Raw genomic sequence first — 15,520 nt, 5'->3', positions numbered from 1 at the left:
GCTTCAAAAACATTCAAGCTGTTGGTGTATTAAAAAAAAAAAAAAGCATTGTATTGATGTGTACTGGTAGTTCATCACATTTAATTAAAATACAGGATATGAATGGAAGGTGGCATTGGACAGCTAATAAAATATGATTTGTAGATATGACTTCCTCTTGGAGTAAGAATGCCATGTCTTTAGTTTTTGGAAAAGGTTCTTCATGCGTAGACCAGGGTTTCTCAACCTTGGCACTGCGGACATTTGGGGCTAAACCATTCTTCGTTGTCGAGCTGCCTGTGCGCTGCGGGGCATTTGGCAGCATCCCTGGCCTTTAGCCACTAGATGCCAGGGACGTTTCTCACCCGGGCTGACAACTAGTACGTCTCCACTCATTGCCAAATGCCCCCGGAGTGCAAAACCACCCCTGGTTGAGAACCACCTGATCGAGGGCAGCGATTTTTAATTGGTGCGCTGCAGGAATTTTTAAAACATGCAATACCTGACTATTTACTCAGGGGCACTGGCCTCTTTTACTTTAGATCAGGGGTCCCCAAACCCCAGGCCGTGAACCAGGCCGCACAGCAGGAGGTGAGCTTGAATGTAATGCGCTTGAATCATCCCAAAACCATCCCCCGCACCCTTGTCTGTGGAAAAATTGTCTTCCACGAAACAGGCCCCTGGTGCCAAAAAGGCTGGGGACCCCTGCCTTAGATTGTCAAATAAAAATAATAACAGCATCCAACACAACAGCAGCCATCCAGTGTGAACGAATCAAAATTATACCTTTTCTTTTGTCAGATGGGCAAAAAATGTATTTTTTTGGTGTGCTGCAGACTTTTAATAATTAGGTTATATGTGCCATGAGATGAAGAAGGTTGAAAATCGCTGGTCTAGCAGGAGGAGAGAACCACAAAATGATGAACCTGGCTGTTAACACAATTTATTTGTTCTTTTTATTAGAAGAAATTGAGAAATGATTTCCAAGGCCCCTTCTGACTCGAATAGTGTTTGATATTTTTACATGCAATGGCGACACTAGAGACTGGGGGCACACGTCTGGCCTGTCTCCCCGGTGGTGCTGACGGCGTGGTGGGATTGACCCGCTCACCCCCGCTCGTATTCTCCCGGTGTCAGGCGAGTGCACTTCCAACAAGGCTGGTGGCAGGGAGCAAGTGTTTGGCCACAGAGCTGGCGGGTCTAAGCGTCCCGCGGGCTGAGTGGCCATTGGTGCTTGTTTAAACTACACAGCGCAGATGCCTGAGACGATGCAATTGGGTTTTAAAGTTGCTGAAGGTAGCAGAAAAGAGGAAACAGCATTATATTAAACCATTTTTCTCTTTTTAAAGCTTAGTCCGGTAAAACCGTTTTTATCAAAAAGTAGGAGCCCTTTTAAAGCACATGGAAGAGGGAATCTGTCTGAGTTTGGGCTGCTTTACCAAAATTAGCAAAGACTGGCTTACACAACAGATGCTGATTTGCCGAGGTTTGGAAGCTGGAAATCCAAGATCAAGGCACCGGCAGATGCGGCGTCTGGTGAGGGCCCTTCTCCCTATATCCTCACAAGGCTGAGAGCTTTCCTCCTGTTCTAAAAAGGATGCGAATCCCATTGGGAGGGGGCTCTACCCTCATGACCTCATTATCCCCAAAGGCCCCACCTCCTAATACTATTACATTGGAGATTTAACATAAATTTTGTGGGGGGCACATGCAGTCGGCGGCAGGAGCGCTCCCTAATCTGTCCCTAAAAAGAACTGGCAAAGGCCCTACTGAAACATTATAATTCGGGGCTGGGAATTTAACCCCAGGCAGCGAAGGAAGGCAGTAATGAACCCGTGGCTCGAAGGACCCAGTGACAGCTTCGGAAGGAAGGATGCTGCCAAGGAAGCCCTGTGCCTTGGGTCTGTGTGAGGCCCCCTTCCTCCCTCTGCTTCCTCCCTCTGTTCTCACTGGGTTGGCCAAAAAGTCAGTTTAGTTTTCTCCGTAAACTAAAAGACACATTTCATTTTCACCAATAACTTTATTGATTTGGGTATTTTGAGTATGTTGGCTCTCTCTCACTATTGGCTTCTAGTGGGTAGAGGCCAGGGGTGCTGCTAAACACCTTCCAATGCATAAGACAGCCCCGCAGCTAAGAATTATGTGGCCAAAATGTCAGTAGTACCAAGAAACTTGGCAAATCACTTTCGACACGTTCGATCAGTCATAGCACCTTCTCCATACACTGGTTTTTTGTGTGTTTCAGTGGCGTTTTTGCCTTTCTTGAAATAATAAACATATTATGCCCAAAATGTTGCGTATCCTCTTTGATCTTTAATATTAAAATGCCTGCACAAAAATTCAATTTTGAGAAGTTTTTTTTTTTAAATGCACACCGATAGGACAGCTGTCACCATACAATCTAACAAAATTGTTTCAAGTGAAGTTAAAGACAACTAAGCCCTACTTAGAGCCATCGTATGGAAAAACCTAACGGGCTTTTTGGCCAACCCACTGCTGTATATAAATCGCCTAGTAATTAGCCCCAGTCAGCTCACTGGAGCTGGGGCCTCTGGTATGAACCTCAGGTCCCCTCGAAGAAGCAGTGCGCTGACGCAGCCTCAGGAGAGCCAACTGTTGGCACCTCTCCCACTCACTCACGAATGGCAGATTGGGAGTTTGAAGTCAACCACAGTGGGACAGTATTTACACCATGGAAATTGGCAATTAGCAATGGCCACACATAGATCAGGACTCCTCCTGAACTCATCCTTCAGCGCCTCCACCCCTGCCTCAGGCAGCTGTTAGCTATTTACCAGCACACCGCTGCCTCCAATATTCTACTTTCTGGCCCCTCCTTTGTATTCATAAATGTGACCAACTTGCTTCTCTCCACACATCAGGATTGAGGGGAGACTCAGGCCTAGGAATTTTCAACAGGTAAGAAGAACATCACAGGGCACTGTTTTAAAGATTTTACCTGAACCAAGTAGACAGAATACACAACCCCGAAAAGTAAGAAAGAACCTACCCAGAACCTACTTTTAATAAATTGTGTTTCAGGGAGAATCTTCCAGCACTATCTAATCTTATCAGGGTTTGATTTAGTGTGGTAGTTAATATTGTGGCTTCATCAACCAGACTGCTGGGTTCAAACTCCACTTCTTTCACTTGTAACCCCCATGACCTTAAGCCAGTCACTCAGCGTCTCTGTTTCGTTTCCTCGTTCAGGGTGATGAATGCAGCCATGTCCACATCATATGATTATTGTGAAGATTAAATGAGTAAATGTGCGATGGCCTTAGGACACGTCAGGCACGCGGCACGTACTCATGTTCAGCTGTTCCTAGTCAATACCAATTCCCATGCCCAATACCGCGTGGGTGTAATCAGAGGGCTATCGTGGGTCACACGTTACAGATCCTGAACCCATCACATGCTCATCATTGACCTTTATTTCTGTCATTCTGAAAACAGTTTCAATCTATTTGAAGAAGGGTTACTAGGAATATAAAATATAAACATAATGGATAATTTCTCCCTTAAATTCCATGCTCAGTATTTGTAGTTAACGACCCCCTAGGCATTAGAGGTTTTTGAAGTAAGGAGCACAGCAAGGCACCTCATGCACCTAATGCCGACCTTCTGAGGTAGGTAAAATCATTACTTCCATGTTATAGGTGCGGAAAGCCAAGGCTCAAACGTGGACGAGAACTTGCCCAGAGGCCCAGCCAGAAGGTGGCTGGCTCCGGGCCCACACCATGGTCCCGGCTGCAGAGGGCCTAAAGGTCTCGGGGTGGCGGGCGGGGGCGGCGGAAGCTGTGGCCTGGGGTGAGTCCGGAGCCTGTCCTCTGGAGCCTGGGTTGCCTGTGGGCGCGCTACACTCCGCCTCGCCTGCAGAGTCCCCTGACGGTGAAGGAAGACTTGTTAACGCAGTGATCCAGGAACACGGGAGCAGGCTGGCTGCGCCTCCCTCCAGCTGCTGTGTAATTACCTGCCAGTTAGGGCCCCGAAGCCTCGGCAGCCCAAGGCGCTAGACTTAAAGGCTGCCTTGAGTAGGAGGGGAGAGCAGGTGGGAGTATTTGCTTTTGGAAAAAAACCTTGACATTGTTCCTGAGAATTGATAGAGCCCTTGAGGGGCCCCTTAGATGGGTGTGTTTTATGCCAACACCCATGGAATAACCGGCAGCTTTGAGTGATCCATATTGTGATTAGCTTCATATTTGAATTCAAAGCTGCTTCTCCTGGCAGGACTTGGTGCTTTGCTATTGCTGCCAAAATCTGTGGGGACTAATGCCAGCTGGTTGGGGGCTTTGGGTGTTGGTTTCAACACAGCAAATACTCTCTCAGCAGAGGTGCCTTTCAAAATGCCCCTGCATTGCGGATCTTTCGCATGCGCCCTCTGGAGTAGTGAGCCCCAGTGCCTGCCGGCTGTGTCTGCCTGGTCTGCTCTCCTAAGGGACGGGGCACAGGGGGCCATCTGGTGGGGGTTGGGAGGAAGCCGGTGCTGTGCTGCCTCAGGGCCATCTCTGCCCACAGTCACCCCGAGGTTCAGGGAGGGCCAGGCCACCTTCTGTGACCTTTGCTCAGGGCTCGCCAAATGTCCTTGGGCCTGGCAGCCGGCTGTGTCGGTGGCCTGTGGCTACAGGAGGTCCCCAGGCAGGATGCTTGGTGAACTGGACTGACCCATTCTTCATCCACCTGAGAGGCAGACACCTGTGCTTGAAATGAGCCGACTAGAGCACCGCAGCCATCAATCCCACAGTGTCTTAACTCCTCCACCGGCCCACCACCAAACCACCTTCCAAGTCATGTAGAAAGAATGAGAACAATGAATACCACCTGGCCTGCTAGGATGTGAAACCCCATTTGAAAAGGTTAAGAAAAATAAATAAACATTGAAAAAATTAAAAGCAGTCTGTAAAGCCCTCAAGTAACCTTCAAAGAAAGGCTGAAGGAAAAATGTCTATAACCACTTGTTCTAATTATTAGCCTCAAACGGAGCCAAGTGGAAACCACACCTGTGGCACGTGGGCTGTCAGGAATGGCGGGGAGGGGCGTGGCGGGGTAGCCTCTCCCGGAGCTCTGCCAGCCCTCACCCGCCCGAGAGCGCCCCCAGGGATAAGGCGCTGGGCGTGGTGTTCAGTTGTTGAGAGGTGGTTAACCCCAGGCATTAGCTCTGATAGGCCTTTTTGGTAGAAATGCCCTTGAGATTATTTTTAGAGGCCTGTCCATGCCCGTTTTCACTTTTCCTCCTTTGTCTTGATCCTTTTTCTTCTTAACGGCCCCTGTGTTTTTCCTCTTCTCAGTGTAATGCTCGCGCCAACTAACACTTCCTGGCATTGCTTAGCACTGCTGTTGATGCTGGGGGACAAAGTATCTTTCTTGTGCATCCTACTGCAGCCGTGTAGGGCAGGTGACCAGAACCAGGGGCCTCACAGGTACGTGAGGGTCTGGCAGTAGGGAGGTAGCAGCCAGAGAGTCTGGGATGAGTGTAAGAGGAGATTCCAGAATCTCGCTGAGGGAGTTGAGGGAGAGGAGTATCAACATGGTCAGAGAGGGTAGGCAAGTTGGAGTACGGGGAGTTGGGGTCCATGACGTGACGTGACGGGAATGTCCCAGACCAAGAAACCTTGGGCAGGCAGGTCCAGGCACTGGGCCTGCTGAGGCCTCAGTAGGAGGGGGCCAGGGCCAGGCTTTGGACAGCCTACCCTGAGGCCATAACGAGGGTCAGACATAGGGAGACTGAGTCTGATGGCAGAGTCTGGGTGAGTTCAGGCCTCCTCCAATCCCAGTTATTTGCAATCAATTTCTGAATTCTAGAAAATATTCTCCTTCCTCAGAATTGCAGATATTACTTCTCACCGTCATCTCATCAAATAATGGACAGTGTTCTTCTGAGTGTCAATAACCAACGGGATAAGATAGTGTAGAACTCAAATCTGCTTCTCCTTGTAATGGTAGGCTAATTCATTTGGGACATTTCCTGTTTTCTACATCTTCCCCAAGTAGGATGTCACTTAGGGCAGTCATATCGGGATAAGACTGTACTTATTTCCTCCAAAATAATTTTAGGTGGAGGGAGATGCTGGAATCTTATGTGTCTTCATAATTGTTAGTGACTACGGGGTATTTTTCTATTCATTCTAGAACCGTAAGATTTCATTGCTGAATGTAAATAACAAAGATCACCTAGTCCAAATACCTTGCTTTATTTTATTAGAAATGAAAACTGAGGATCAGAGAGGTAAAGGGACCCATCCAAGGTCACAAAGCTAATGATGGGAAGAGGCGGGAAAAGAGGGAGTCGCTGACCTCTAGCCCCATGCTCTCTCGGCAGTTCTTTAATGCTGTGACCGTTGAGTCACAGAAACAAAAGCTGAGAGACAGGTTCTCTTAGACAATTGTCTGACAGTGCCTCTCAGGTGATGGAAATCACACTGAACACTTCAAGAAACATGTAACAGCTATCTGTGCTTAAACACTTCCCCATTAAAGTACACAAATCCACCCATGCACACTCATACATACATATGCACAGACATGCACCCTGCCCTCTTTTCAGGGCCCCTTTTACACTGTCAGTGATTGCTTTACACAACCAACAACCGCAGGAACAAACTGCTACCATGTTCTGCTTCCTTTAAAACAATGCCGACTCCTGGAGTTAGGCCTACAGTCTGAGTAAATCTCTGTCTTCCCCGAAGGGTGATCTTGTGGCTCCCAGCCTCCTCAGTCAGGCCATCCGCCTACTGAGGCTGGAGGCTGGAGGTGGGGGCCGGGGTGCAGCGGAGCATAAGATTCCTGACTGAGCAATTCTTTGTCCCAGAGCTGAAAAGAGCCAGAGGAAGGTCCTTCTCCCCTCCCATTTTTTCCTTCATTGTAAGGAAGGAGCTCTGTGTATCAACAAATGGTATGTAATGCACATCAGTTTCTGTAATTACATAAACTTCTGTATTAGTTTTCTAGGGCTGCCATGACAAACTACCATACACTCAGTGGCTTAAAACAACAGAAACTTATTCTCTCATAGAGTCTGAAATCAAGGTGTCGGTGGGACGACGTCCCCTTTAAAGCCCTGGGAGAAGCTGTTCCGTGCCACTCCGCTCTCCCAGCTCCTTGTGGTCCCCAGCGATCCTTGGCGTCGCTGCCTTGTAACTGCATCTCTCCAATCTCGGCTTTGTCGTCTCACGGCCTCCTTCCCTCTGTGTGTGTCTCTGTTTCCAAATCGCTCTTTCCTTGTAAGGATGCCAGTCACCGATTATGCGGGCCGCCCTAATTCGGTATGAGCTCATCTTAACTCGATTCCATCGGCAAAGACCCTATGGCCAAATAAGGTTGCATTCACAGGGATGGGGGCTAGGACTTCAACATATCTTTTTGGGCGCACAGTTCAACCTGCAAGAAGTAGCGCCCACACCTCTCACTATTCCATTCTGTCAGTCACCACCCGCAAGCAGCACCTTACACGCGCATGCGCTCCAGCCTTGGTGCGCTCCTGGGCAGAGCCGAAGTGCACGGGGCCAGCGCGGTGCTGGCTGTCCCGAATGAGGAAACACTCTCCTAGATACCTGCTCACTCTCCTAGTCCACAGTGTTTTTGTACATGGTAGGCCTCCCACCCTATATTTTTTAAATGCATTCAATTTACATTCCCAACTTTGTTTTGCTACATACCTTACATCCTGACTCCAACAAGCTCTATAAGTAAAGTGTGTTTAGAGGGTTACTCGGCCATCAATAAAGACTTTTTTTAAAAAGCCAGAAGGTAACTTCATATAAATAGGACCCTGAGACCTTCTGAGATGATGCAAAGGGAGAGTGCAGATACCATGAAATAGTTCCCACCAGCTACTGGTTTTGAAAGAACGTGTTCATTCCTAAAAGGCGTCTCAATGTCGTCTTTGTTCCCTTTATCTTATCTGCATGATGAGGATTGGGTTGGGGCCATCACGTTGGGTAGTCCCTGAAATGGGGAATCTCCCTTCCCTTTCGGAGTGCCTGGATACCGTGCGCAGGGCACTTCCTCCTAATGTGAGATGCTAGCTTCGTGCAGAAGGGAGGTTTCCATAGGACACTTTCAGTTGATCGGTATTGGCTTCGTTGCAGGGGCATTTTGGCTTCACACACCAACATCCATTTCAGCGGCACCTGTCCCGAGGAAAGCCCAGCTGGAGGCCGCAGGATGCCACGCTGGGGCTGTCACTCGAAGAGCTCCAGGTAGTCGGGGGTCTGGTCCCGCTGGCCACAGGGGTACAGGAGGAGCTCCTTCCCCAGGGAGGTGATGGGTTCCTCCTGTGAAGCCGAAGGCAGCGGTCAGGCTGGGCCGGTTGTCAGGACAGTCTAAAAGGTGTTGCCGTGCCGTTTGCACCGCCTCAGAGGACAGACCTCTCTGCCTGCCCCTGATTTACACAAAGCTTTATGGTTTACGACAATTTAAAAAGAGATTTTCCTCATCTGCACACCGCCCTGTACTCTCTTTCCCTCCTGGGCTCCACTTCTAACTTAGGAGTGTGCCCAGATATGATCGGGGAGGCACACGGGTTTTAGCATCTCCTATGTTCTCTGCCCCAGTGGGTCTCCCTGAATATTTGGGGAGGAACTAGGTTCAATGATAAAGGAAATGCAATTAAGAATCCTGATTATAGGGAGGAATTATCAAAGACTAATTCCCCATTACTCACCTCAGTCATTTTCCTTGTAATTACCTTTCGTTGTTCGAGTTGCTGCAGAACAATAACTCACAGGGCAGAGTAGGTTTGTGTACCAGCTCACCTTGTGATACCCCACCAGGTCCGCCAGCGTGGCGTGCTGCAGCTGGTCCACGCCCAGGAAGCTGTAGGAGTCGGTGGAGGCATCAATGAGGAAATGCTTACAGCCATCCTCCGACAGGTAGGACAGGGCGTAGCCTTTGATCCTGTCACTGACTCGGACCAGAAAACTGCCTGGCTTGCACGTGCTCAGAAGTTCATTTGCTCTCTTTAGTGTGAGAATTCCTGGGGGCAAGAAAAGCAGATATTTCAGCCAAACCATTTCCAAAACTCTCCTCTGTTACCATAGCTGTGTGGATAAAGTTTAGTAAAAATAAGCATGCTTTTAAGTCCATTTTGGGCATCTAAGGACCACAGTAAAATGTCATTCATCTTTTGGAATTTGGAAGCTGGGCAGGGTAGGTGACATAAGCCAATGGGGGATACAAATAAGAGCATAAATGTTTAACAGGCAGGAGAACAAATTTCCACGTATACACCCAGTTGTAGCAACACAGGGCTTAGATGGCTTCTGAGTCTGGTAGGACTCTTGACAGTTACTTCAGGAGGGGGCTTGAAGATGCTCTCCTCAGTTTACTGATGAGGACTCTGTGTCCTGGGGAATGATCCTATGTGGTCTAGAACAATGGTTCTCAAGCAGGGCAATTTCTGGAAACTTTTGGGAGACAGTTTTGGTGGTTGTGGGCAGGGTGTGTGTGTGTGTGTGCTATTGGAACCCAGTATGCAGAGCCCAGGGATGCTGCTAAATACCACAGAGAGCACGGGAGAGCTTCACACTACGGAGTGTCAATAGTGCTGAGGCTGAGAAACCCTGGTCTATAAGTCAGCGAGTTAGCCACAGATCCAGGACATCGGGACAGACACAGGTCTACAAGGTGCCCGCCGCTGTAGCTGCTTCTAAATGATGCTTAGTGGCATAAAGGAATAACATATATTTATATATATGTTACTCCTGTGTGTGTGTGTGTGTGTGTGTGTGTGTATATATATATGTCTTCATAGATATTCAAAGGAATGAAACTTCATATATATGAAGAGAGAGATGGATACACACATGCTCAGGGACTGCACATATATGTGTGTGTATCTTCATATATGTATGTATATCTTCATTTATATATCTTCATATATATACATTTTCATATATGTAGTTTAGATGCCTCATGAATTCACACTAATTCAGACCAGACTTTCCCCCAATTATTTCAAACTCATTAGGTTTGGCTCATAGTCCAAATTTCCCTTCTTGTTCCTACTGTAATTCTTCAGATGAATCAGTAATGTTCAAACATATAGAAAGTACACAGACACATCCTGGGAAGAGGATGAAGCCGAATTATTCAGTGAGCTCTGAATTGGGAGGGAAGAGCAGCATTTTCCTAGTGCAGCGGTCCCCAACTTCTTGGGCACCAGGGGCCAGTTAGTGGAAGACCACATTCCCACGGACGGGGCGGGGTTGTAGGGGAGACGGGAGGCAGAGCTCAGGGAGTAACGTGAGCGAGCCTTGCTCACTTGCCCACCGCTCTCCTCCTGCTGTGCGGACTGGTACCCGTCGGTGGCCTGGGGGTTGGGGACCCCTGCCCTAGAGTTCTTTTCCACTTCAGCAGACAGAAGCTGTGGTCTCCTCACTCAGTATCTTATCATTAGGGGGAAAAAACACCTGCTGAAAAGGCAATGGGTTATCATAGCCCTATACTCTTGTTGTTGGTAAAGTTTATTGAGAATTGAACCCTAACTATCCATAGAAAAGCATAAAATAAAAACATTTCTATTTTCTTTTTTTTGTAAGTCGACCTTTCATAAAGGGAGGATTTAAAAAATCCCCTGTTGTTTCCCAGCCCAGGCCAACCAGCCAGCCCTTCTGGTTCCTTCTCCTCTGCCCTGTACCATTTGGGGACCCTGACCTCAAAGTGGCAGTTCATGGGGCTTGACCCCAGGGAGATGCGGAGGTAATAGCTGCAGGTGGTGAAAAGACGGGGCAGCCCCCTCCCCCACTGAGACGTCCCTGGAACAGAAGATCAAGGCCCCTTGCCTGAGGGCCCCGGCTCCAGCGCAGTCGTGCCTGCTGGGCTAGTGATGCCTGGGGCTGATCGCTGTCACATCTGGCCACCTCCCTGTCCTTTCTTGGATAAGACTGAGCTGCTGGGAACTTCAGGTACCAAAAATACTGAGTGAGCCTCTTGGTTCAGCTGCGCCACTGTCCATTTTAGGTGCTCAAATGATGCTGTCCAAGCTCGGACAGCATGATTTGATGCTGGCCTGCTGCTTCTGGTTGCCTGTTTTACCTTCCCAAACACGCCTGGCCCCACTGAGAAGCTGCGATGACTACCGCAAGCTGAAACAGGGCCTCAGGGATCCAGCCTGCCCAGGGACTATGCAGGGACGAGCTCTGAAGACTCTGGATCTGACTGTCTGTGAAAGCGGGGCCAGCCTTCCCTGACCCTGGAAGCCCCCATGAGTGAAGGGGAAGCAGCCCTGGAAAAAGATTCCTCTCCCCTCCCAGACTGACTGACAGGCTAAGACTCTGAAACCCCAAGTGACTTCCACAGATGGGGCAGATGTTGTAACTTATAACATCTGGATGTTATGCAGATGGAGTTGGAGCTCTAAAATGAAAGCTAGTCTGAAAAAGTATAAACAGACCTGGGTTAAGGTCACATTGCTCCTAAAATCAGGTCATACAGTAGCTGTAAATCAAACTGCTCAAAGCCTCTCCATCTGTAATTATTACCCGCTATGCACAGATCTTGGCACCCTCTAACCTGCAGGGACACCAGAACCCGATAAAATGGTTCTGTGATGAATTACAGGCCATCATGGAGACCCCTTGCACACAAGGGAGCTGATGGCAGGTTCGGAAGGTAAGCGCTGTTGAAACTAGGCTTTGTTCCTTTTGCTTTAAACAGGATTCTTATTCCTGAAAAGCGCAGTCCTTTGGCGCATCTGATGATGTGCAATTTGTCATGAGTCCGTCACGGGCAGCGGGTGCTCCCTGGAAAGCCTGGCTCGGGTCGCTGCCAAGCAGCGAGCCTTGTTTGCCCGCGGAGGGAGATCTTGAGCGCCAAACCAAACCCAGTGTCAGATATTAATCACAATGGACTCAAGCAATGTCCTCACAATGTTTTTCACGCCTGATCTGCCCACACATGACTAAGCATTCTGAAGCGCGGTCCTCACCCAGACACAAAGGCCGTGGCACCGCCAGCCCGCTACCTTCTGACCTGCTCTCTCCACGCAGCTTCCAGAAACCAAACCTATCTGAGGTCCTGGGAGGACTTCTGTGGTAGTGAGTAGGGGGTGATTTAAAAAAGCTTTTTTACTTCATCAGTTATTTTTACCCTTTCTTTATCCTCACCCAAGGATATGTCTGTTGACTTCAGAGGTGGGGGTGGGCGTGGGGAAAGAGAAACATCGATGTGAGAGAGAAATATAAATCAGCGGCGCCTCGACCGGGGATTGAACCCGCGACCTTTTGGTGTATGGGACGATGCTCTAACCAACCAAGCCACCTGCCCAGGGCTTACTTCATTAATTTTTGAAATGAACCAGATCTCCCAGCAACAGCCTATGTCAGAGCTGAATCCAGGCGGGACGTGGCAGAACTCGGCGTCCAAAACAGTGCAGGCATCCCGCACGAGGGTTTGCTGGGCAGCTGCTGGCTCTGAAGAGCCTGGGCAGAGCTGGGCTAAAACTCCTGCGGGCCCCGGCACCAGCTCGGAGGCTCGTACCAGCTGGGGCCCAGACAGAGCAGGGACCAACGCTCCGCTCTGCCCTCCGGGGGACGCCCAGGTACTGTTCACAGGATTTTCTGTGATGATGGCGTGTTCTCCGTGCAGCCCATGGGCATGTGGCCAGTGTGACTGGGCAACTTAACGTCTTATCTTATTTAATTTTAGTTCCTTTTGATATAAAGAGCTATATACGGCTAATGGCTGCCGTATTGGACAGCACAGCTCTAACCCCCTCCGGAGTGAAGGTGAGCTGCAGGCCCGGAAGAACAACAGTTTTTTTTGCACAGAGGAGGGTAAAGAGACCCAGAGAGACCTGAAATAGCTCAGAAACGCTGTGGCTTTGAAGTAAGTAAATAGATCAGGCCCTGAATACTGACTCTGCCACCACTAGTGGTAAAAGCCTGGAAAAGAACTTAACATCTTAGTTCCTAGGTTGCTATTCTGTAAAATAGGAATAAAAATTATCTCCTTTAAAGTATTCAGTATAATGCCTGGCACATATTAAGATCTCAAAAATTTAAACAGCTCCAACAGAATCTTCTGACAGACAATGAGAATTATTAACAGACTTCTGTGTTTCTGGATTCAAAATAATTATATAAAAACATAATTTCCTGCCATGACCAGTGTGGCTCAGTGGGTTGGGCATTGTTCTGCAAAGCAAAAGGTCACTGGTTTGATTCCCTGTCGGGGCACATGCCTGGGTTGTGGGTTTGGCCCCCAGTCAGGGTATGTACAAGAGACAATCAATCCATGTTTCTCTCCCTCTCATTCTCCCTCCCTGCCCATCTCTCTAAAAATAAATAATAAAATATTATTTAAAAACATAATTTCCTTATACCAACAACTACCAAGTATGAAATTTTAAAAAATCCTATTCAAAATAGAAATAATTATAAGTACAGAAGACTAATCTAGTTTGCTTTTTTTTTTTTAAGGTACATATCCTATATGGGGAATTTATTTAGTAATTCAAAATAAACAGAGTACTAAAAAAGTTTAAAAAATACCAACTACCAAGTTCGTCCACAAAGCCTTCTGCCAAAGCTGTTGGGGTTTCCACGTGTTCCCCATGTGGTTGCACAATGTAGTCGGCCGAGCTACGAATGTGCAGGGAGGTCCTTCCCATGGGGCCAGCGGAAGAGTGTCCAGGGAAGGAATGGGCACATGTGACCTGGAATTAGGTCCCTGATCTCCAACCCACTATGGGAAGCAGCCAAGAGGTGGCCAGCAAGTCTCCGCAAGTCATTCCATCTGGGTCACCACGCCAATCTGATCCACGTGAGAGGTAGAAATGTGCTTTGGCTCTAAGGAAAACTAAAAAGACGTGAAAAAGAACTTAAGATTCTTTTCAACGTGTTTTCCCACACGTCCACATAACCAGGGGAACCAAAAACCCCGTGAAAGTTGGGAACCGTGGTCTTGTTGAGAGAGAAGCAGATGTGGGGAGGCTTTGCTTATCTAGATTTGCTCGAGATCATGAAAAGATGCTCAGGAAGTAGAGTTCAGCACTTCCTTTCGGGATCTCTCTTGCACGTGACATTTTTCATGAAGCTCCTACATCTGGGAGTTCAGAGGCAGGACCTATGGCACCGATTACAAACAGACCTCACAGGGCCTGTGCGCACGGCGGGCTCTGTCCCGCTGTACACCCTGTGCTTCACTATGGCCCCAAGTGGGAAAGGAGACCTGAGACAGAGGTCTGGGCTCTCCGCCACTGCACCGAACATTGGGGCTCCCCGGTTTTTGTCCTGGGTCTTCTCAACTCACTCCTGGAAAATCTCATCCCCTCATGCTCTTAATTATGTGCCGGCCAGCCCCGATCTGTTATCTCTAATCTGGATCCATTAATCTGATCATCAAATGGGTATTTTCACAGGACTGTCCCAAAGACCTTTCAACTCCTTCCAAATGAGCTCTTTATCTTCCCTCTTCTCTTCTTTCCTTCCCAAGTTCCCTGTCCCCCGATGCTCCTCCTTTCAACTGACAGCAGGCCACCTCCCACCCAGCCCTGCAAGCCAGTGACCAGCACCTTCACTTCCCTCGTCCTCCCCCATCCAGGCCCATCCTCATTCAAGTCTGTTAAGAGAAAAGGGTGAAAGGATGGACTTCTGTGGGCGAAAAGTTAGGTGACCAAAGCAATAACTGAGAAGGCAAACAAATTTATGACATTGAAAGCAAGATGGTCAACCTGTACAGGACCCCCATCCCAGTATTTCAAAATGGGGTTCCTGATACATAAATAATTATACTTCCAAAAGATAAGATGTGATTTCTCTTTATCATAGAAATATGTGAAATTCATCTTCCTAAAACTGAAGACGGTGATTTATATTGACTACATGGCTGAGCATCTATTATATTGTTTTACTGTATATTATTTATTTTGCTTAGGCCTGTGATAAATATTTGCATAAATGAAAATAAATCAATAAGAAAGCAGTTAGTAAGTTTTTATATGTAAAACTCAAGGGTCTTATTTTTAAACCCAAGTTCCAGCTGGAACTTTAGTCTAACTGTCTCACCTTAGCTTTTGGCATCTGTTTCAAATTGAACTGCAAAGTATCAGGATTTTTAATAATGTCAAAGGACATTTTCCATTTCTCACTCCCTGCTGTTAAACTACCACTTTGTCCTCAGGGATGAGCGCATCTTCTGCCCAATGACACAGAGGTGACAAGGTGGCTGATTTCCTCAGTTCTTATCGTAAAAAGGAAAATTTAACAAAGGCAATGAGGAGACAAGCTACAATTGCCATGATGAACATGTCACTGACTGCATTCTCTTTGTCTTCTGACATCGTTGTCCCTCTTTCTTCCAGTGTCTTTAAGCAAAATGGGAAGGAAGGGTGTTTACCACCTGGTCCTAGGAAGGAGGGGACCTCCCCTGAAAGTGGACACTTACAGAAGCCTGAATGGCCAAAGAACAAGCATTTTCCAAGGCGACCAGACAGTTCTGCTGAAACGTTCTAACTGCAAAAGCAGCCGTAGCACAAAGCCTGCCACAAATAATCATGTTCTTTTTAGAAGAGTTGCCATGTTATATGACTGAGAGCTTATTC

The 15,520-nt window shown here is 47.9% G+C and overlaps 1 protein-coding gene across 2 annotated transcripts in view; it reads right to left on the bottom strand.

Moving 5' to 3' along the window:
* Nucleotides 1-6,044: 6,044 nt before the first annotated feature.
* Nucleotides 6,045-15,520, bottom strand: part of SH2D4A (SH2 domain containing 4A) — a 51,014-nt gene continuing 41,538 nt past the window's right edge. For both annotated transcript variants that reach the window (XM_054565924.1, XM_054565926.1), the window contains 2 exons: nucleotides 8,733-8,953; nucleotides 6,045-8,252 (listed from right to left, as the gene is read on the bottom strand). In XM_054565924.1, coding sequence (XP_054421899.1) covers nucleotides 8,160-8,252; nucleotides 8,733-8,953 — 314 coding nt within the window. In that variant the 3' untranslated portion in view covers nucleotides 6,045-8,159. The remainder of the gene's footprint in view (nucleotides 8,253-8,732; nucleotides 8,954-15,520) is intronic.

This window comes from Pteronotus mesoamericanus, unplaced genomic scaffold, assembly GCF_021234165.1.
Source record: "Pteronotus mesoamericanus isolate MK-2021 breed Mesoamerican mustached bat unplaced genomic scaffold, CSHL_Meso_final contig_169, whole genome shotgun sequence".
In the NCBI taxonomy this organism is placed as follows: Eukaryota; Metazoa; Chordata; class Mammalia; order Chiroptera; family Mormoopidae; genus Pteronotus; species Pteronotus mesoamericanus.
This window is presented reverse-complemented; position numbering and strand designations above follow the sequence as displayed.